At 41.7% G+C, this 22,260-nt stretch overlaps 1 protein-coding gene across 1 annotated transcript in view; it reads left to right on the plus strand.

Annotated features, from left to right (window-relative positions):
• The window catches only part of LOC126234805 (Down syndrome cell adhesion molecule-like protein Dscam2), a 222,741-nt gene extending 215,694 nt beyond the window's left edge, over nucleotides 1-7,047 (plus strand). Inside the window, exon 7 of the mRNA XM_049943552.1 lies at nucleotides 6,871-7,047. Coding sequence (XP_049799509.1) covers nucleotides 6,871-6,984 — 114 coding nt within the window. The 3' untranslated portion in view covers nucleotides 6,985-7,047. The remainder of the gene's footprint in view (nucleotides 1-6,870) is intronic.
• The last annotated feature ends 15,213 nt before the right edge of the window (nucleotides 7,048-22,260 follow it).

Consider the following 22,260-nt stretch of genomic DNA (forward strand, 5'->3'; position numbering starts at 1 on the left):
TTGGACAGACATACAGTACATTTATTTAAATATATAATGGAGAAACATTGTTACTAAAAATCTCAATAAGTTGTTGACCAATTTTCTTCAATTTTTGCACGATACTCTAATGCACAGTAGGAAATATATGGGAAATATATTTTTCATACATAAACATATATATGTAACATATAAAGGGTAAACATACATATCAAAAATCTTTAATAGTTACATAACTCTTACATAAAACTTTTACATGATACCCTAATGAACATTTGGACAGACATAAGCTATATATTTTTCCAATGTATATAACACAGACTGGCACGCTAAGAACCGGCTCCAAGTACAGACTGTTCACCAAGTACACAAAAGTAATTGTACGCCATGAGCAGATACAACGAGTAGATAAACATATAATAACTGGATAATAAAGAAATATGCTAATGCAAAGTGGATTGACCTTGTCTTTTACATTAAATAACATTAGGTGCTGAAAATGACCTCCTTGTGCTTTGCTGCACTTTTGTGCAAACCCTAACATGTTAATGTACACTTGGCACAACTGTGGCACATGAGTTCTCAAAATTTCATTGTGAATATTATCCTTTAAGTTTTCTAATGTTACTGGATTACTTGTGTACAATTTTCTGCTCCACAGATGAAAGGCAGAAATGGCTTTGTCTGGTGAATGCAGCAGCCACAATCCTTTGCTGACAGTCCTTTCTTCTATGAATCTTTGATGAATTCATGCAATCAACTCATGTTAAGTGTGACAGGTCTCCCCAACCTGCTGAAAGACAGCATACCTACACTCACTGGAAGTCAACCACGTGTAAAATTCCTCAGAGATTCTCATAAACACAGCAGGTTTCATTATTGTTTCAAAAAATATGAGACCCACAATCTGACTTGCTGCCACAGCACACCACACACTGTTTTTGTCTCTGTGATGAGGTTCCTCATTACTCATGTAGGAATTTTTTGTTGACCAGTATCTGGTGTTCTGGGAGTTCACCTGTCAGACTGAACTATGCTTCCTCACTCATGAAAGACAGCAGCAGATCCAACATTCCACTCTCAATTGTTTGTCATAGCCACATATAGTAATACAGACATTTTGCTCTATCTCCCTCCTTGAGTTCTTAGACACATGTCATTTTCTAGGGCTTCATCCCTATATGGTGTAAAACACATTGACAAGGCCTACGGGAAACATTCACTTGTTGCACCATTTTACGTGCTGTTCGTGTTTGAATATCTGCAATCATAGCAGGTGTACAAATACACAGAGCTTGCATTTGCAAGTGACCCTGTATTATATCACTTCATCACTAAATCCTGTATACTGCACTCTCTTGGTATGGAAGCACCAGGAACTGATAGACACATGCACCTCCACTATTCTGATTCTTTCTTGAAGAGGATACATCTCACTGGGATATCTGCTTAACCAAGTCGCAGTGGTTTCTGTACTGACACTACAGAACAGATGCAATATCTTCAAAATAATAGATAAGAGTTGCTAGGTGACAATGAGCAATCTGCTACTCTGAGCTGGTTTTTCATGTGCCACCCTTTGTGTGTGATATATATATATACACTCCTAGAAATTGAAATAAAAACACCGTGAATTCATTGTCCCAGGAAGGGGAAACTTTATTGACACATTCCTGGGGTCAGATACATCACATGATCACACTGACAGAACCACAGGCACATAGACACAGGCAACAGAGCATGCACAGTGTCGGCACTAGTACAGTGTATGTCCACCTTTCGCAGCAATGCAGGCTGCTATTCTCCCATGGAGACGATCGTAGAAATGCTGGATGTAGTCCTGTGGAACGGCTTGCCATGCCATTTCCACCTGGCGCCTCAGTTGGACCAGCGTTCGTGCTGGACGTGCAGACCGCGTGAGACGACGCTTCATCCAGTCCCAAACATGCTCAATGGGGGACAGATCCTGAGATCTTGCTGGCCAGGGTAGTTGACTTACACCTTCTAGAGCACGTTGGGTGGCACGGGATACATGCGGACGTGCATTGTCCTGTTGGAACAGCAAGTTCCCTTGCCGGTCTAGGAATGGTAGAACGATGGGTTCGATGACGGTTTGGATGTACTGTGCACTATTCAGTGTCCCCTCGACGATCACCAGTGGTGTACGGCCAGTGTAGGAGATCGCTCCCCACACCATGATGCGGGGTGTTGGCCATGTGTGCCTCGGTCGTATGCAGTCCTGATTGTGGCGCTCACCTGCACGGCGCCAAACACGCATACGACCATCATTGGCACCAAGGCAGAAGCGACTCTCATCGCTGAAGACGACACGTCTCCATTCGTCCCTCCATTCACGCCTGTCGCGACACCACTGGAGGCGGGCTGCACGATGTTGGGGCATGAGCGGAAGACGGCCTAACGGTGTGCGGGACCGTAGCCCAGCTTCATGGAGACGGTTGCGAATGGTCCTCGCCGATACCCCAGGAGCAACAGTGTCCCTAATTTGCTGGGAAGTGGCGGTGCGGTCCCCTACAGCACTGCGTAGGATCCTACGGTCTTGGCGTGCATCCGTGCGTCGCTGCGGTCCGGTCCCAGGTCGACGGGCACGTGCACCTTCCGCCGACCACTGGCGACAACATCGATGTACTGTGGAGACCTCACGCCCCACGTGTTGAGCAATTCGGCGGTACGTCCACCCGGCCTCCCGCATGCCCACTATACGCCCTCGCTCAAAGTCCGTCAACTGCACATATGGTTCACGTCCACGCTGTCGCTGCATGCTACCAGTGTTAAATACTGCGATGGAGCTCCGTATGCCACGGCAAACTGGCTGACAGTGACGGCGGCGGTGCACAAATGCTGCGCAGCTAGCGCCATTCGACGGCCAACACCGCAGTTCCTGGTGTGTCCGCTGTGCCGTGCGTGTGATCATTGCTTGTACAGCCCTCTCGCAGTGTCCGGAGCAAGTATGGTGGGTCTGACACACCGGTGTCAATGTGTTCTTTTTTCCATTTCCAGGCGTGTATATACATTATATACTTACATAGAAAAATCTCAAAAAGTCGTTGATTTACTTTAAATTTTTATGCAGTAGTTTATTGAACATTAGGAGGGATTCTGGCTGTATGTTTTTTTAAATATGTTTAATCATCATTATCAGTTTTTTGCTATGTTGGCATATCCTTTGCCTCCCAATTTTCTGCAATCCATTGCTTCCTTCTTGAGGCTGCTGTATGTTGTACTGTCTATCACGTCATCCAGTATCTGAAATCTCTTCCATCCTTGCTTCCTTTTCCCTTCTACATAACCTTGTAAAACTGTTTTTACCAGTCTGTCATTCTTTCTTAATACATGCCCAGTCCAAATTCTTTTTCTTCTTTTTCTACACTCCTGGAAATTGAAATAAGAACACCGTGAATTCATTGTCCCAGGAAGGGGAAACTTTATTGACACATTCCTGGGGTCAGATACATCACATGATCACACTGACAGAACCACAGGCACATAGACACAGGCAACAGAGCATGCACAATGTCGGCACTAGTACAGTGTATATCCACCTTTCGCAGCAATGCAGGCTGCTATTCTCCCATGGAGATGATCGTAGAGATGCTGGATGTAGTCCTGTGGAACGGCTTGCCATGCCATTTCCACCTGGCGCCTCAGCTGGACCAGCGTTCATGCTGGACGTGCAGACCACGTGAGACGACACTTCATCCAGTCCCAAACATGCTCAATGGGGGACAGATCCGGAGATCTTGCTGGCCAGGGTAGTTGACTTACACCTTCTAGAGCACGTTGGGTGGCACGGGATACATGCGGACGTGCATTGTCCTGTTGGAACAGCAAGTTCCCTTGCCGGTCTAGGAATGGTAGAACGATGGGTTCGATGCCGGTTTGGATGTACCGTGCACTATTCAGTGTCCCCTCGACGATCACCAGTGGTGTACGGCCAGTGTAGGAGATCGCTCCCCACACCATGATGCCGGGTGTTGGCCCTGTGTGCCTCGGTCGTATGCAGTCCTGATTGTGGCGCTCGCCTGCACGGCGCCAAAGACGCATACGACCATCATTGGCACCAAGGCAGAAGCGACTCTCATCGCTGAAGACGACACGTCTCCATTCGTCCCTCCATTCACGCCTGTCGCGACACCACTGGAGGTGGGCTGCACGATGTTGGGGCATGAGCGGAAGACGGCCTAACGGTGTGCGGGACCGTAGCCCAGCTTCATGGAGACGGTTGCGATTGGTCCCCGCCGATACCCCAGGAGCAACAGTGTCCCTAATTTGCTGGGAAGTGGCGGTGCGGTCCCCTACGGCACTGCGTAGGATCCTACGGTCTTGGCGTGCATCCGTGCGTCGCTGCGGTCCGGTCCCAGGTCGAGGGGCACGTGCACCTTCCGCCGACCACTGGCGACAACATCGATGTACTGTGGAGACCTCACGCCCCACGTGTTGAGCAATTCGGCGGTACGTCCACCCGGCCTCCCGCATGCCCACTATACGCCCTCGCTCAAAGTCCGTCAACTGCACATACGATTCACGCCCACGCTGTCGCGGCATGCTACCAGTGTTAAAGACTGCGATGGAGCTCCGTATGTCACGGCAAACTGGCTGACACTGACGGCGGCGGTGCACAAATGCTGCGCAGCTAGCGCCATTCGACGGCCAACACCGCGGTTCCTGGTGTGTCCGCTGTGCCGTGCGTGTGATCATTGCTTGTACAGCCCTCTCGCAGTGTCCGGAGCAAGTATGGTGGGTCTGACACACCGGTGTCAATGTGTTCTTTTTTCCATTTCCAGGAGTGTATATATAATATGTAAATAAATTATAGAGAGGGGAAACATTGTTAACCATACTCTGTAAAAGCTTTTGACTGGTTTATTTCATTCTTTTACACAATATTCAAATAAACATTCAGATGAACACAGGATACATGGTGGTGGTTTCTTTTCTTTCTTTTTTTTTTTTTTTTTTCATTCCCTTTTTTTTACAACAATGTACGGGTTTCTGTTGAAACCAACTACAGGAAAAAAAATGACATGGTGTACTGTGAAAACTTGTGGTTTATATTTCCTTCTCGTTGTCTGTTTCACTTATGATGGGAGGGCATGTAAACCATTACACAAATGTGTTACTCTCACATAAATTCTTTTTTCTTAAATATATTTTCAAACAAAACTAATATGCAGAACAATGAGCTGTTTCATTTTCTTCCTCACTGTCAGTTGTACAGAAAATATGAAAGTTGATTTAATGGCTTGTCAACCTATAACTAGAATACTATGGAATCTGAATCACGTGACAGTTAGTAATCCTACATAATAACAGATAAAAACAATGCAAAACACTGTGATTTAAGATACTTTCCACATAGATCCAGCAGTTGGAGAGTCTCTCATACCACTTATACCAATGGTTGCAACTGATATACAAACTCAATTGAAGCAGTTTCAATTCTCAATCAAGGTTTTGTTTACAATAATAAAAAATGAGACTCAGGGTCAGAGAAAGAGGTAAGACAGGGCGGGGGAGGGGAGAATGAATAGAGAGGGGGAAGTGGAGATGGACAGAGAGAGGGTAAGTGGAGATGGACAGAGAGAGGGGTCAGGATGTGATGAGAGAGAGGGGGTGAGGATGTGATAAGAGAGGGGGGTGAGAATGTGATGAAGAGAGGGAGGGGTGAGAAGGAGATAAACAGAGAGGGGTGAAGGGGAGAGATTAGGATGTAGATCCAAGTCCCGTACTTATTTAAAAATTGCAAAGTGTTACCATGCTTACTAGTTATTTTATATGTTATATCTAGACACCACTTTTTCTTACTTCAGTGTCTGTATCACGTACATTTTGTAACCACAGTGGAAAAAGGAATCTATGACCTCTGAAAGTTTTTACATTTATTTATTTATTCATGTTTACAACAAAAGAGCTTCATGAAACTTTGTCTCATGTAATAAAATTCATTTTTTGTTTCCTTTTGATACTAGATAGTGCCACAGGATACCCCAAAATTGTACAAAAACCATTTGTGTCTTATTAATTCACATAAATGCATCTAAAGAGGGGGCTATAAACCACTGAATGTGCAGTTCTTTTTACAACCCAGCAAATGGTCTGTCAATGCCCCCAGCAGCCAGTGCCATTGGTTTGCAGGCTTTGATCACAGCATACTGGCAGGGAATATCTCAAGCTGAGTTGCAGAGTTGCATCTTGTGACTATGAGAGAGGGGGGGGGGGGAGAGAGAGAGAGAGAGAGAGAGAGAGAATTTTAACACTGCAGATTATGGTCTCTCTCTCTCTCTCTCCCACTGTCTGTCTGTGTGTGTGTGTGGGGGGGGGGGTGGCACCCCATTCCAGTCCACTTGTCCCCTTGTTGTAACGTTGTTTTGCATACTTTGTTATGAGACAGATTGTCTACCTTGTTCCTGTTGGATTGAAGCTGTGCTATGGATAAATCAGCACCCCAGTGGGGCCATACTGTTGGTGTAATACATAAAGTTTCATAATAAAATAAATGCAGATCACAGTCTATATTCACCTAACTTAATTTTCCAATAAGTCATATGTTTAAGGAATACTGCACTTTTTTAAGGCTGTTAATGCAGCGACAGTCAGTGCTTCATTGAAGCCAAGCAGCACTGGTGAGCAACTAGCATCTTCTAACATATTAAAAAGGTAGAAAAGGAAAGTTCCATACTAACAGTAACAGACTGAATTTCACCATCTATTCCCACCAAAGCACTTTATGCCAAGTGCATATTGGTACTGTCCCATAAAATAAATATTTCAGTTAATTTTGAGTTACATACATGCAAATAATTAAACAGTTAAGCTTACCAGTACCAGTAAAATATGTCCTGATTTTAAACTCTTTATTTAAACATGTTACAGTTTGGAAGCTGTCCTGAATCACCATATCCAAAGATTCACAAGAAACCTCATTATGAGAATGAAACATGTGATTGGATTCCACTACACAACCTGTATCAGGCTCACAGGTATTGACTTCCAGAAGCTTATGTGTACAAAGTTGAATCCACTTTTACTTGGAAAATTAGTTGCAGAATTGTAACCAGATTCAAGAACAATGTTAAAAGAACATTTTCAATGAACTTTACAACTTAAGTGCCTTTGAACCAGTGATTGTTCACAAGTTAAAAAAATATTTTTGATGTTTCTCCCTGTCCCCAGGTAACCGATTAAAATATTTTTTGAAACTAATACTGTATTATGAATATTTAAGTCTGACAATAATATTTGTGTCCGTCTTCAATATAAAACAATGAACATGACTCGTAGGAAATTGTGTAGTGCCCTCTGTAGTTACTTACATCCTATTGGTGTCAGTATATGTGTTAAAGCAGCTCAGGTTATATACATATTTTAAAAATGTATCAGGTTCAAACCAAAAGAGTGGTGAGAAAAATTCATCTGCAGTGTAAATTGTTTAGTTTTATGTTTCATAGGTAAACACAACAAAGTTGAGCATTATGTCAGACAAAATGAAACTATTTTAAGTGACAGTGGGGTGTGACATATATTCCCATACCCTACCATGCTGCCACCTCCTCTATCCATATTCTGTGTGGCCTTCCATCAACTTCCCCTGACTTGCCCCCATCATCCTAGGTCACTGCTTGTGTAATTTATCCAGCAGCGTCAGAAGTATGAAAACTTCAGTAAGTCAGTCCTCTGTTATTTAAGACATTATCAATAAATATTTATTTGGATTCTTGTATTTATCAAGTTAGTCATGCTGTCTCAATGAAGTTCCTTCTGTTCTATATATTGAGCACACTTTCCAAGAGGATGAATATTATTTTTAACATAAATCTGTAGCAACCCCAAAGCTTTTTTTTCCCTTTTTTTTCCATATTAGCAATTTTGTCCCATATATATAGTTGGATATTAATGTTCAGTTATGCTGTATGTTGTAACTACTCGTGTTTAGTTTTTTTATTTACTTATTTATTATGTAGACACAGGACACTCAGCTGAAACTGCAACTTCTCAAATCAACATCTTTGATCAAAGCATGTACATCACATTTTCTTATATTTATTTTTGTCGACATATACTCAGGCTTACTTGCTGTAATAGATTACACAGTTTTTTTTTTCAAGTGTGTTTTTCCTGGTTTTCAATTCATTAGGCAAAAAAAGTGATATGAGGGTGTTATATAGCCCTTCTTTTCTTGTTGTTGTTAATGTCCATGATGGTGAAGTCTTTTCAGAAGATTCGAGAGGAGTAAGATTTACAATAAACTTTTTACTTTCGTTTTCTTGCACAGTTAGCTCCAGTTCTTCATGTCGAGGGGTCTGATTCTTAAAGATGAAATTCTCACATTTTAGGTTCTTGTGGTTCAATTGATCTAAATAATATTGAAGAATGTCTTTGCAGACTTTTTGTTTTCACTATAATTTATTCTGTCACATTTTACTATATCACATTGTCTTGAATTTGTACATTAACAAAACCAAAATTATATTGTTTGTTCAAGATACAAAAATAGGTCCGATCACATCAGAGGCATGCTTACTACTACTTCATTCTGTGGTAAAAATATTGTGAAGGGATTACAGTTCATATTGATAAATGAATTCCTATTAGTTTAGATTATTATTTTATAAATGGATGAAGAAATAAACATAATAAACAGTACTGGATTGCATAATCAATAATAGAAATCTTAAGTGTGCCAAATATTTTGTAATTTCAAATGTTTCTAAGAAAACCAATTTTGACTGTACATTCACAGATACTAAGTATTGATTGTAATGAGGAAAATAAAGTAATTCCGTTTCATAAATTTTAGCTTGTGAGATAACATACTGTGTATAAAATTATATGAATTTTTTTCAGAGAAACAGCTGAGATAATACTGACCTGTCCAAAATTTGAAAAATATTTCTGATATTGAGAACTACTGTTGAGGAAAAGTAATGCTAGAGGACAATGTCCCTTTACAAGGGTCTTTTTGAAAGTAAAGAACAAGTTTTTCTACAACATTTTTTATTTCGTATAATTAAACGAAACTGTATTTTACATACAATTTGATACCCAAGCTACTTTCCTGCATTGTCACCGTTCAGATTTAAGTACTTTTACAATTTTGCCAGCTTTTCCATATTGTCTGCATACTCAGTAGCTGCCAAGTTGTTGAACCATTGATTAACAGCTTCTATAAGTTCATCACCACTTCTGTAGTGTTACCCATTCAAAACATCTTTCAGTTTGGATGACAATCACTTGGGGCTGAGTACAGGCTGTATGGCTGATTTGAAACATTTCCCACTGAAACCATTGAAATACGTTCTGTGTCACTTCTGCTGCATGCAGACTGCATTATCATGAAGCAGGATGACTCCACTGGTTAGCATTCTGCATTGCTTGTTTTTAATTGCACAGTATCTTAACAGTAGGCCACTGCAGTCCACTAATTGTGAAACATCCATCTTCTTGGATTTTTGTTTCAGTCCTGAAGGCCAGCCCAAGCAATCTTCATCATGAACATTCTTCTGTCCACCATTAAACACGATACACTGCTTCCGAACTGACACTTCGTTCATCAGATTACTGTAAACCTTAGTCATCTGTGTACAAATTTCAAGAGTTGGACTTACTGTGTATATAAAAAGCAGATGACACTGTACATCTCACACTTGGGGGATCGTCAGTTCTGTCACACTTTTTAACGTTGCTCAGCTAATCAGTAATCAACCATATTGCATTGTAGCTGCTGCCGAAATGAAGCGGATGAATACCCAGGTCAGTGGTCAGTCGGTATGTAGGTGAAGTGATGCATTCACATGCAAAAAACTAATACAATATGAATTGGGTTATGACTCGTTATCTGTATGACTTCTATGAGGGTACTGTAATTCACAAAATATCTGACATATTAAGAGCCACAATCAGTCAACAAACAAAACCATTTTCATTTTTGGAATTTCTGAAGGAGATGTATACAGTTTTTTCATCAGTCATATCTGTTGAAAAACTTCCAGAAACATTTTATTTCAGATATGACTCAGTTTTTGTATCTTACTCACTGTTGGTCATTTTATAACTCTTTTTGTGTAGTTTCACAGAAACTATAGCCTCACCAACTTTTTTGGGTCCTGTTTGATATCACTTATAGCATTTGATTGATGGAATCACTTACTCTTACCAGGCAGGCAGGTCATAATTGTGCCCACAGGGAAGTGCTATGTCTGGAGGCTATTCCTGGAGCTTCCAACTCCAGAACAAAGAAAGATGAGTGACCTCCACACAAGCCAACTCTCTTCAGGCCCAAATGTGAATGTTTCCAATGTTGGAAGCCAGGTAGAGGGTTCCCAAGTCGAGAGATCCACAGTTGTTTTCTTACTGTAGCTGCTGCTGTTTGCAGGACTGAAGGAGTCTTAAGGAAATTCCTTCTGTACCTCAACCCTGGGGCTACTGGAACATGCACATGTAGCGGATGGTTTTCGCCATGAATCTAGTTTATCCTTTAACATTGGTTGCTACTTAATGTAAACAAAGAAAACCAGTGTATTCTCTTACCAAATTTGTGAAATATCTCGTATAAAGGTGCTAAATGGCTACTTGTGGGCACTGAATCTAATACAGATAACAAGATTCAATTCCTGAATGAAACATTAGTACATGTTTAATAGAATATAACTTGCATATACTTTTTGTTAATAATATATATTACTTCATAGCAAATTCCAAAATCACATTGCGGTTGCTTGGTAAGAAGGTGAGATTAAATTATATTCTCTTACCAAATTTGTGAAATGTCTCGTATAAAGGTGCTAAATGGCTACTTGTGGGCACTGAATCTAATACAGATAACAAGATTCAATTCCTGAATGAAACATTAGTACATGTTTAATAGAATATAACTTGCATATACTTTTTGTTAATAATATATATTACTTCATAGCAAATTCCAAAATCACATTGCGGTTGCTTGGTAAGAAGGTGAGATTAAATTATCTCATACAAGAATGTAATAAACTATGACACTGCTAACTCAGAAACGTAAAGAAAGGAGTCCTGTGATGATTATTGGTTTACTGCAATTTTAACATCTTGATCTTAACTTACTCAGTTGAATGTACATCAAATAAAAGTGTATAGGACTCTCACGCACATGAAATATCAGTAGAATCCGGGCCCGTATAAAGGTCTTAAATGACAAGTAGCGCGAAAAATTTGAAATAAGTCATCTGGTACATAGGTAGAGGGTAGCATAAATGTGAATGAAGAATTATAATGTGTGGGTGCATACCTCACTTGAGTACAGTAAAACCTCACTTTTACGTTCCCCCATTTTACGTTTTCCTGCTTTTTACATTCATTTTTTTCAGTCCCAACAGAAGCCCTATTCTCTCAATACAATGCTTACCTATCCTTAACGATTCCATGTTACAATATTTTCCCACATTTTAAGTTTTCTTTGATGTTATCATGACCTTTAACATGGATTTTCATACAGATTTGTGCAAAAAGTGCATCGTACACCTGCTGAAAGTCAGCCTTCAAACAAAGCAGAAAACGCAGACAGTATGCAGAGTTACTGATCATGTCATGTAGCTGCAGTGTGTAAGCAATATTTTCGTTGTTGGCATGTCTGGTCATGGCTGCCTGTGTTATAGGTTCACAGTGTTTGGAAGGATGGGAAAGTATACTGCCTTAATGATAATCGTGATTTGATAATAGTGATCCTAGTAGCAACCTTCCTTCTGCTCATTGCATTGTATTAGAATATCTTCCATTTCATTTCACAGTCATTTTACAGATAAACACCACTTTTGAAGACAGCGTTCTCTATAATAGGCTTTCACAAATCGATACTTGTGCAGCAAATATGCTAATCCTTACGAGGCATGGATCTTCCCTCTGTCTCACCCAGGACGTCCCTGAACTGAGTGACCTCCTTGTCGGCAACATGCTATAGATTTTGTGTCCATTGTTGTCTGTTTATGAAGATTACCAACTTTAGTGCTTTAACTAATACTGTGTTACACGTTTTATTTACTGTAATTTTATAATGATTACCAATAATAAGTCGGACATTACAACACAACTATTTTTTTTAATGTGGTTTCAGAAAAGACTTTTGCTTCCATGTTTTATTTACGCCATTGGACATGACTGGAACGTTTTGAGGCAATACATAGGCATGTATGCAGCACTGTCCGCGTGGATGAAGGCTTTGACAGTGCCATGCCACGTCGGTGGATGCGGTTGGAGGCCGGCTATGTTACTGTGCAGGCATTCTGCTAGTAGCAGCACCTAGGCATCGTGAGGAGAGGTACTTCCTCCATGAATTCTCTGGGAATGGAGAGCGACTGGCTGTAGATGAAGTCTGCAGATGAGATGCTGATTTCTTCCTACAGGGTCACTCACAGGCCGAGGAGTACGAACAGGAGTGTCTTTGTCCAGGCAGTTTCGTGGCACATCATTGATGCCTTGTACGTCCAATGGAGCCACTCAATAATGCCGTTAGGTGTGGGTGGTAGCCTGTTAAGCAGTACAGCTGTGCTCTACACAGACAATACATATGTTTGAACAGTGCGCAGTTCAACTGGGGGTCGCAGTCTGTACTTACATATCTTGGACAGACGAAGTGCATCATCTGGGTGTCAACAAAGGTAGTAGGGACAGTCACATTGGTGATATAGGCTACAGGGTCGCCTCTGGCCAGTGGGTGAAGTGGTCCACCAGTGTAAAGAAGTAGCACTTTCCTTGGGATGAAGGAAATGGGCCTACAGTGTCTGTGTGGAGATGTGTGAAGTTGCATGTGTCGGGGAAGGTACCGATGGGTGCATGGCTGTATCTACTGACTTTGGCAGGCCAGGCAGGTGCATGTCCACTGGTGGCAGTCTTTTCGGAGTCCGAGCCAGGTGAAATCTGCAAACAACACCATGATGCTTGCACCGGAATGTAATAACCTGTGGATATAGTCAGAAGCACTGTGCCAAATTTCTCCAGGAGGAAAGGGCAATGTCTGCCTGTCTTACTGTCACACCAAACCTTCAAGAAGCAACCAGGGATGGGCACCAGTTCTATACTTAGGCGGCTGGAGGTATCGTGGCAGAAACTGTCCAGTTTTCCATCGCCTTCCTGTTCTTGTGCTATGTCTTCAAAGCTCACCAGGGTGGAGATGACTGCACAGTCACGGGACAAACAGTGTATGCCTTCGCACCGTCAGTTTTGCTAATTATAGTTGCAGCTGCCAAGAACTGGCTAAATAAAGTTCAGCAGATGTGGCAACAGATACCTGCCTGGCACTGCCCTTGAATTTAGCGTACTGTGGTCTCCTTATGGGCGACACGGATTGTCCTCCTGAGGCACCAAATACAAAGCAGAAGACCACAGGATGCCTGATGGTTGGACAACGCCTTGCAGTGCCGGATTAATCAAGCGCGGGGCCTGTAGCAAATTCTGACAACAGGCCTTTGGTTTATGTAGGTCGTATGGTTTTGGATATAAAATAAAACAAGATTCACCACCGGCAATGGAGGGTGAAGCTTTGACAATGCCAGCCACTAGTGCTGGCGAAACGTCAGTAAAATCATCAAACGAACATCGGCCGAAGAACCCGAGAAAGAGGCAAATAAAACAGTTTGTCAACAAGTGGCCCCGAAAGCCTTAACAATTTTGTAAAACAAGATTGTTACAAATAAACTTTTCTAGATTTAACTTCGGCAAATTTAGAAATAATAAAAGTTAGATCAATTTCTCTCAGTAAATCGTATTCAATGTTCATTATACTGAGGTCATTTAGACATTCCTGTCCCATCGTATTTCTTAATTCATTTTTAATATGCTTTAACGCTGAAAAAGAATGTTCTCCACTGCATTTGCTGATCATTAAAGATAAGTAAATGCGTAAGGCTATTTCTACCTTTGGAAAACACGATCTTAACAAATTTTCCAATAAAAATCTGTAGTTCCAAAGCTTCGTTCTTTTTTCTGTCAAAAGGAGCAGCGATTATCCGTTTTCAGCAACTCAGCGAACTGTAGCAGTTCGTCGCCTAGCGACTCTTCTAAATCATCTGGGTAAGCATTCACTATGTTAGGAGTTCTTTTCAAGATCTCTTCTGCTGTAAGAGATTTAAAATCCGTAATATTCCAAAAACATTAGTTCAAATGGCTCTGAGCACTATGGGACTCAACTGCTGTGGTCATAAGTCCCCCAGAACTTAGAACTACTTAAACCTAACTAACCTAAGGACAGCATACAACACCCAGCCATCACGAGGCAGAGAAAATCCCTGACCCCGGCGGGAATCGAACCCGGGCGTGGGAAGCGAGAACGCTACCGCACGACCACGAGATGCGAGCAAAAACATTAGTCAGGTGATGGTATTTTTCATTGGGTTGAGCTAATGCAGCCAGGACAGTGGCACACAATAAACACCTGAAATTAAAAATGTTCTCCAGGTGTTTGATTTTCTACAACTTCATCGAGTGTAGTTGACCCACTAAAATGGTCTTACTCTATATTTCACTTGCTTCGTCTTGAAGTTTGTGACAAATATTCTTCACAGTTAGTCAGGTATTTGGCTTCTGCCTCAATTTCTGAAAATGTGAACCTCATTGCTTGGATGCATTCGTGTATGGACGTGTTGTTGTGGTCTTCAGTCCTGAGACTGGTTTGATGCAGCTCTCCATGCTACTCTATCCTGTGCAAGCTTCTTCATCTCCCAGTACCTACTGCAACCAACATCCTTCTGAATCTGCTTAGTGTATTCATCTCTTGGTCTCCCTCTACGATTTTTACCCTCCACACTGCCCTCCAATGCTAAATTTGTGATCCCTTGATGCCTCAAAACATGTCCTACCAACCGATCCCTTCTTCTAGTCAAGTTGTGCCACAAACTTCTCTTCTCCCCAATCCTATTCAATACCTCCTCATTAGTTACGTGATCTACCCACCTTATCTTCAGCATTCTTCTGTAGCACCACATTTCGAAAGCTTCTATCCTCTTCTTGTCCAAACTGGTTATCGTCCATGTTTCACTTCCATACATGGCTACACTCCACACACATACTTTCAGAAACGACTTCCTGACACTTAAATCTATACTCGATGTTAACAAATTTCTCTTCTTCAGAAACGATTTCCTTGCCATTGCCAGTCTACATTTTATATCCTCTCTACTTCGACCATCATCAGTTATTTTACTCCCTAAATAGCAAAACTCCTTTACTACTTTAAGTGTCTCATTTCCTAATCTAATCCCCTCAGCATCACCTTAATTTGACTACATTCCATTATCCTCGTTTTGCTTTTGTTGATGTTCATCTTATATCCTCCATTCAAGACACTATCCATTCCGTTCAACTGCTCTTCCAAGTCCTTTGCTGTCTCTGACAGAATTACAATGTCATCGGCGAACCTCAAAGTTTTTACTTCTTCTCCATGAATTTTAATACCTACTCCGAATTTTTCTTTTGTTTCCTTTACTGCTTGCTCAATATACAGATTGAATAACATCGGGGAGAGGCTACAACCCTGTCTTACTCCTTTCCCAACCACTGCTTCCCTTTCATGCCCCTCGACTCTTATAACTGCCATCTGGTTTCTGTACAAATTGTAAATAGCCTTTCGCTCCCTGTATTTTACCCCTGCCACCTTCAGAATTTGAAAGAGAGTATTCCAGTTAACGTTGTCAAAAGCCGCTGCCTCGCTTTGCTCCTACAGTGACGTCACTGCGCCAGCTAATCACAGCCGATTTAGCTTCGGGCCCAACCTCCCTTTTAAATAACCTTGCATCTGCGCATCGGAAATGCACTTTATACGTATGGACGTAAATCGGCTGTGATTAGCTGGCGCAGTGACGTCACTGTAGGAGCAAAGCGAGGCAGCGGCTTGCGCAGCAAGCGACTCTTACTAGCAAGGGAACCTCCCCATCGCATCCCCCTCAGATTTAGTTATAAGTTGGCACAGTGGATAGGCCTTGAAAAACTGAAAACAGATCAATTGAGAAAACAGGAAGAAGTTGTGTGGAACTCTGAAAAAATATACAAACTGATTAATTCATGGGATGATATGCAACGTCAATGACACCGGGAACGCAGGAGCGCCGTGTTCTCGTGGTAACGTGAGCAGCTGCGGAACGAAAGGTCTTGGGTTTAAATCTTCCATCGAGTGAGAAGTTTAATTTTTTATTTTCAATTTATGTGACAAACTCTTATGTTTTCATCACTTTTTTGAGAGTGATTATCACATCCACAAGAAAACCTAAATCGGGCAAGATAGAAGAATCTTTTTACCCCTTCGCCAAGTGTACAAGTTAGGTGGGTCGACAACGTATTCCTGTCATGTGACGCACATGCCGTCACCAGTGTCGTATAGAATATATCAGATGTGTTTTCCTGTGGAGGAATCGGTTGACCTATGACCTTGCGATCAAATGTTTTCGGTTCCCATTGGAGAGGCACGTCCTTTCGTCCACTAATCGCACGGTTTTGCGATGCGGTCGCAAAACACAGACACTAAACTTATTACGGTGAACAAAGACGTCAATGAACGAACGGACAGATAATAACTATGCAAAAATAAAATTTTCACTCGAGGGAAGACTTGAACCAATGACCTCTCGTTCAGCAGCTGCTCACGCTACCACGGGACCACGACGCTCCTGAGCTCACTTTGTCCATGATGTTGCCTATGCGACCCGTGGACTACTCAATTTGTATATTTTGCTTATTTTTTCACAGTTCCACACAACTTCTTCCTGTTTTCTCAATTGATTCAGTGTTGATTGTGTTCAGTTTATCAAGGCCTATCCACTGTGCCAACTTATAACTAAATCTGAGGGGGGTGCGATGGGGAGGTTCCCTTGTAAGGACAAACAACTACTTATAACACCAATAAGTTCTCAGGAAATTATTTAAAATAGTTGATTTACCTGTTTAGATGTTTGCAGTTGAAGAAGAGTGCCACTGTCTTCATTTCCGCTTGTGTGTTGCTTTCTGCATTTTATGCTTCGTATTGAGGAACCGCATACGAATGAAAAGTCGTGTTCTGACATACAATTTTATAACGTGTGACAAAAATTCCGGATATTTAGTTTGGACAGCAGTGCATATTGTTTTCACTATATTTTTTTTCTTGGAAATACTATCCAATCCATTAAATTCATTAAAAATTAGTTCAAACTGAGACACCTTACGTAGCCACTCATCTGTTGGATGGTTCAAATGGCTCTGAGCACTATGGGACTCAACTGCTGAGGTCATTAGTCCCCTAGAACTTAGAACTAGTTAAACCTAACTAACCTAAGGACATCACAAACATCCATGCCCGAGGCAGGATTCGAACCTGCGACCGTAGCGGGCTTTCATCTGTTGGAACTGTAAGCCCACCGCGAGATAGAAATTCAATCCAACCATAATTTTCATTTGTTGGAGAACTTAAAATATCAGCAGACGGCGTTCCCAGTGTCTTGTCACAGTTCTTTGCACGGTATGCAACGTAGCCAGCCAAGTAACGGAATCCTTCTGCAGAGTAGTCACATCCCTCTTTGACAGCAGATTCTTCTGGTGCAGGAAAGTTAATATCTCGTAGCTCTTTTTCACCATCTATCATTTGCAGTGTCTCGCTCATGTCAGGCAAAATTCCTGTGAACAGATGTGACGTCAAAAATCCGTCACACTCATCTGCCTCTACTGATGTGTCACTTGACAGAGGAATGTCATGAGCATTGTGTCCCAGCAGTAACAGCCGTAATCGATATTTTACTTCTGTTGGAGAAGGGTTCTAATGGAAATGACCAATTCCTCTGATCTGCGAGAAAAAATTTTCCAGTGCATCCTGGTTCAATCTTGCAGTTAAAGTATATGTTATTTGTAGTGGCTGAAGATCTGAAAACAGTCCAAATAATGACCGAACAGTTGTCATAATGCCTTTCTGGAATGGGAGCAAGTGATTTGCATTGCCTACGTGCATTTTTTCGGCGCACGTATACAGTTCTCTCAATATTCTTTCTTGCACATCCTTACGTATCCCATAACCACATGATAACACATTCTTATTGTACCTCTGAGCATTCAGAATGTCAAATGCGTCGTTTGCTAACTGAAAAAAATTTGCTGCTTCCTCCTCTTCAGGCATTAGGTACTTTATGGCTTTAGCTGTGGTACTCGAAAAAAGTTGCATTGCCAAATAAACCCTTTGACGCTCTCTCCCTTTGACACTGAGATGAAGCTGTGACAGTTTGGGACACAACTTCATTTCACTCTTATCTAATGCGAGCAGTCTTTCCACAATAGATTTATTAACAATTTTCCCTCTTGGAAGCTTTAGTCCGTCATCCAGAAAGTGGTTCCTCATTAATTTAAACAAATGCGGAACATTTGAAAACACCCAGATTCGTTTATTTTCATACTGCGGATTGGAAAAGCAGGAATTTGTTTCTGTCACATTAAAATCTTTCCACACAGATCGATTTTTTGTTCCAAGGTCGCACACTACCGCAACAACTTCGTAACCAACATCTTGTACAGAGCAGATAATACTGTTTAACCGATCAGCTGTTATTTGTGTGTCAAAATCATAGTAAATGGGTTGCTTCCATCCAGAAAACAAACCACGCACCATAACAAATAGTGCGTTACTGTGTGGCCCTACAACACCATCTTCAACAGGATCATAAATAATATTGCTGTCTACATTCATTTCGTCGAATGATAGCACACACACACGTCCAGTTTTTGTCAATACAGATGAGTGTGCTTTCATTAGTTGCAAAACGTCTGTCAGCACACCAGGAAAGCATCTGAAAGAGCGTGACGTCCATCTCTTAAGTGTTAACAGTCCTGGAAGTGGGAAACCGATCTGATTTCTTAAAAACAAATAACTCTTCCTAGACACAGCACGAAGTGTAACCGCTTTACAAATATCTTCCCTTTGCCATTTTGCTCGTTTCTTTCCACTCAACAAGCAGTTTATCTGTGTTTTTGAAAACAATTTGCCTAATATTTGAGTCACTTTCTCCTGCACTTGCTTCTTTTGACACTTTCGTTGATATTTTATTTTCTCACCACAAGCTTTCACTTTGAGTTTCAAATGCTTCTCACTACACCTGAGATTTGCACACGTAGCTGTCAGTCTGCGGTTCCTGTGTTCTAATTCTTCTATACATTTACAGAGTTCGCTGTTCTGTTTACTATCAGTGTCACAGTCATCTGTCGCTGTTGACTGGTCTATTTTTCTTTTTTTCGGAGACACACTAACCAGGTGCTCAATTGCATTTTTCATTGTCTTTCTTGCCTGCAACCTGTCTGCCCTATTCGGAGAAGCTGTATCATCAGGGCCTGAATTTCCACTAACACTGGGAACACTTCCTGGTATATTCACACTCGGCACTGCGTCTGGTTTAAGTGTTTTCTTCGGCGGTAGATTGAGAAGTTCTGCTCGCAAGTCACGTAGATAATCATCGGATGTGAAATGCAACGAACAAACAGTTGACGTCGCAACACTGAAGCGATCTTTTCGGTGGCGCTTCATAATCCAGGCCTTCTGCACTTTAACGTCTTTTGGGAACGAATGATAAATTATATCCGTGCCTTTTGTCTTTCGGCTGTACGACAGACACCCTGTTACAGCACACCCAGGCATTTTAACTCAACACTTTTACAAAGCACCGCAACAACACCACAAACTAAAGCAACAACATCGGTAAAACAGCTCTTTTGGCGCCTCGACACAAAGTGCTCCTATGCTGACGTCATGCGCAGAACGACGAAATACTCGCCGATCTGCACAGGCCATTTGGGGCCCCCCTGCGTAGATGGCAGATGTTGATCAGACGACAGCAGCGAAAACCTAGTGGCTTGCAAGCCTTCTAGGATTCTGTTCCATGCGACACACATTATTCCCGTTCCCACTAACTCATTTTCAAAACAAGTCCGTAAGCCTGACTGCGGCACTCTACCTTTTGATGCATATTAGTAGATACGTCATTCAAAACTTGTTTGATCGTATGAAAACCAAATAAAATCGCCTTTGTAGCATTAGCTCTGGCCGGCCACCTAGTATCCGATAACCTTTTCAAATTTGGAATTTTAGTACTACCATTTTTCTGTGTTTTTAAAAGAAGGCCCAATCGATAGGTAGAAGCGTCAAAAAACGGATAGAGGTTTTCAAGGAAATAAAAGAAAATGGCTGCTTCTGTACACAACATTCTGCAGCACACTTGGCGACAAAATTTAACGAATGTTACAAACAGGGAATATATTCAGCGTACTTATTTATATCTTTAATTCGTGCTTTTAAGGCGGTGTACCTGCCACTCATGTTACTGGTACTGTCATAGCTTTGTCCACGACAATCTTTGATATTAATGCCTATCTCTGTTAAAAAAAAGATAGTAAGCTTTGGGAGAGTTGGTCAGCAGTATGGCCTTCAATATCCAAAAACTTCCTAAATCTTTACACTGGTCCGGATGGTGGGACATAGCGCACTACCAGAGTAAGTTTATCTACGTGAGATATATCAGGAGTGGAATCCAATGAGACGGAATAGTATTTGAATCTCTTAATTTCGCAGATAATATGATCCAGTATGGCCATGAGTATGACTGATGCAATTACATGGATAAATTCCTTGCACATTGTTGTATGACATTATGCGCCATTTCTGTATTTGCATCAATACATATATGTTGGGCAGAAACACATTTTGCAAGTAATTCTAATAACCTTAAATCATTTCCATTGTGGGGTGAACCAACAATTTCATCACTATCTCGAAATGCTAGCGCTCGCTTAGTTGTAACTGCAACAATCGTGATAAGAGTGTCCGCCAATACTTTTGTTCGCTCTCAATTTGGCTTACGTGTATCCTTGTTTTTTAGAACTAACAGGGAAATTATCGCATTTATATGCGAACTGCTTTCTTCATGCCTCTTCAGCAAAATAATTGCATTCTTCCAGTCTCCATCTTTCGTAAACCGTGGCGAGCCGTCAGAATGTGCCACTTTGCAAACAAACCAGAACAGACTCCCTTTGCTGTCTGAATAGCACAAACAATTTCTCATGTAAGTTTTATTCGTTAATTCATGTTTACATGTGAAAAACGACTTTCTACAGAATCTTGGCTTATTTTCATTCTCATATATTTTCACTGAAGACAAAAAACTACTGTTCATATGCTAAATTTCGCTACTTCCTTTCATAATCCAATAATCTCTGTCAAAGTTGTTTGGTAACTCACCACTATCTTCAGAATATATTTTACTTTCACTTTGTGCTCCACTTGTACAAGCTGCAGTAACATCAGAAACCTGTAACAATTTTTGGACTCCTCATTGTCTTTGAAGACGAGGTCTCCGGCCCGATAGGACTCCCTATGCTTTTCAGTTCGGTTTGGCCTTGGAGACGATATGGCTGAACTGGGGAGACTTTCCGTCTGTTCTGTTGCTGTGTCACTAGTGGAAAACGTAACTACATAGGAAAAAGTTGCATATTCTGATGAATCTTGTGTAGTAAAACTAATATCCTTACAATCAGCCACATCTTTTGTATAGTGTACTTCATTTTCTATATTCGGCAAAATCATTCTGAACAGTAAAAAACTCAAACAGTTTACGTGTTTTAGATATAACAACAAGTGTCTTTCTCTCCTTTTCATCTCTTGCTTTACACTTTGCGCTTCAGAAGCGTAGTCATCGGACTCCGAGCAGCGCTAGCTGTGTGACGTGCACTAAGGGGCGGCGTTCTTACTTCGCACCTAGTGAACATAGCGCGAAATTGTCGTGTTGTCAGGCTGACAGGGCGCAATAGGTGGCAGGAGAACGTCCCTGGACTAGCTGGGGCTAGAAATGAGTAGCGCAGGGAACGATGAAGACCCAGGGCCTCAGACGCGGGGGCCCGACCGGGAGCAGGCCGGCCCCCCGCGCGCTGTACGTCCGCGGCCTTCGAGGCAAAGACATAGCAGTAGGGCTGAGGCAGAATACGCGGGTAGGTCTGAGCCTAGTTCCAACACCACCCAGGAAACAGACGTGGAACAAGCACTCCGACGACAAATCCAAAAATTACAAGAAGCACAACAAGACTGCAACATGGCGACTCTCTGTAATGACAAATCAACCAATCACGACGCACCACGACAAGACACAGATAAAAACTCAACAAATGAAGACACCAATCAAACATATGACGACGATAACTATTCACAGTATTACCGCTCTTCTGAATCTGATGTATCTGAACCAGAAGAGATGGAACAAGACGATGGGGAAGGGGAATTCCAAACCCCTCCCCCACGTAAAACAG

The sequence above is a fragment of the Schistocerca nitens genome, chromosome 2 (assembly GCF_023898315.1).
Source record: "Schistocerca nitens isolate TAMUIC-IGC-003100 chromosome 2, iqSchNite1.1, whole genome shotgun sequence".
Lineage (NCBI taxonomy): Eukaryota > Metazoa > Arthropoda > Insecta > Orthoptera > Acrididae > Schistocerca > Schistocerca nitens.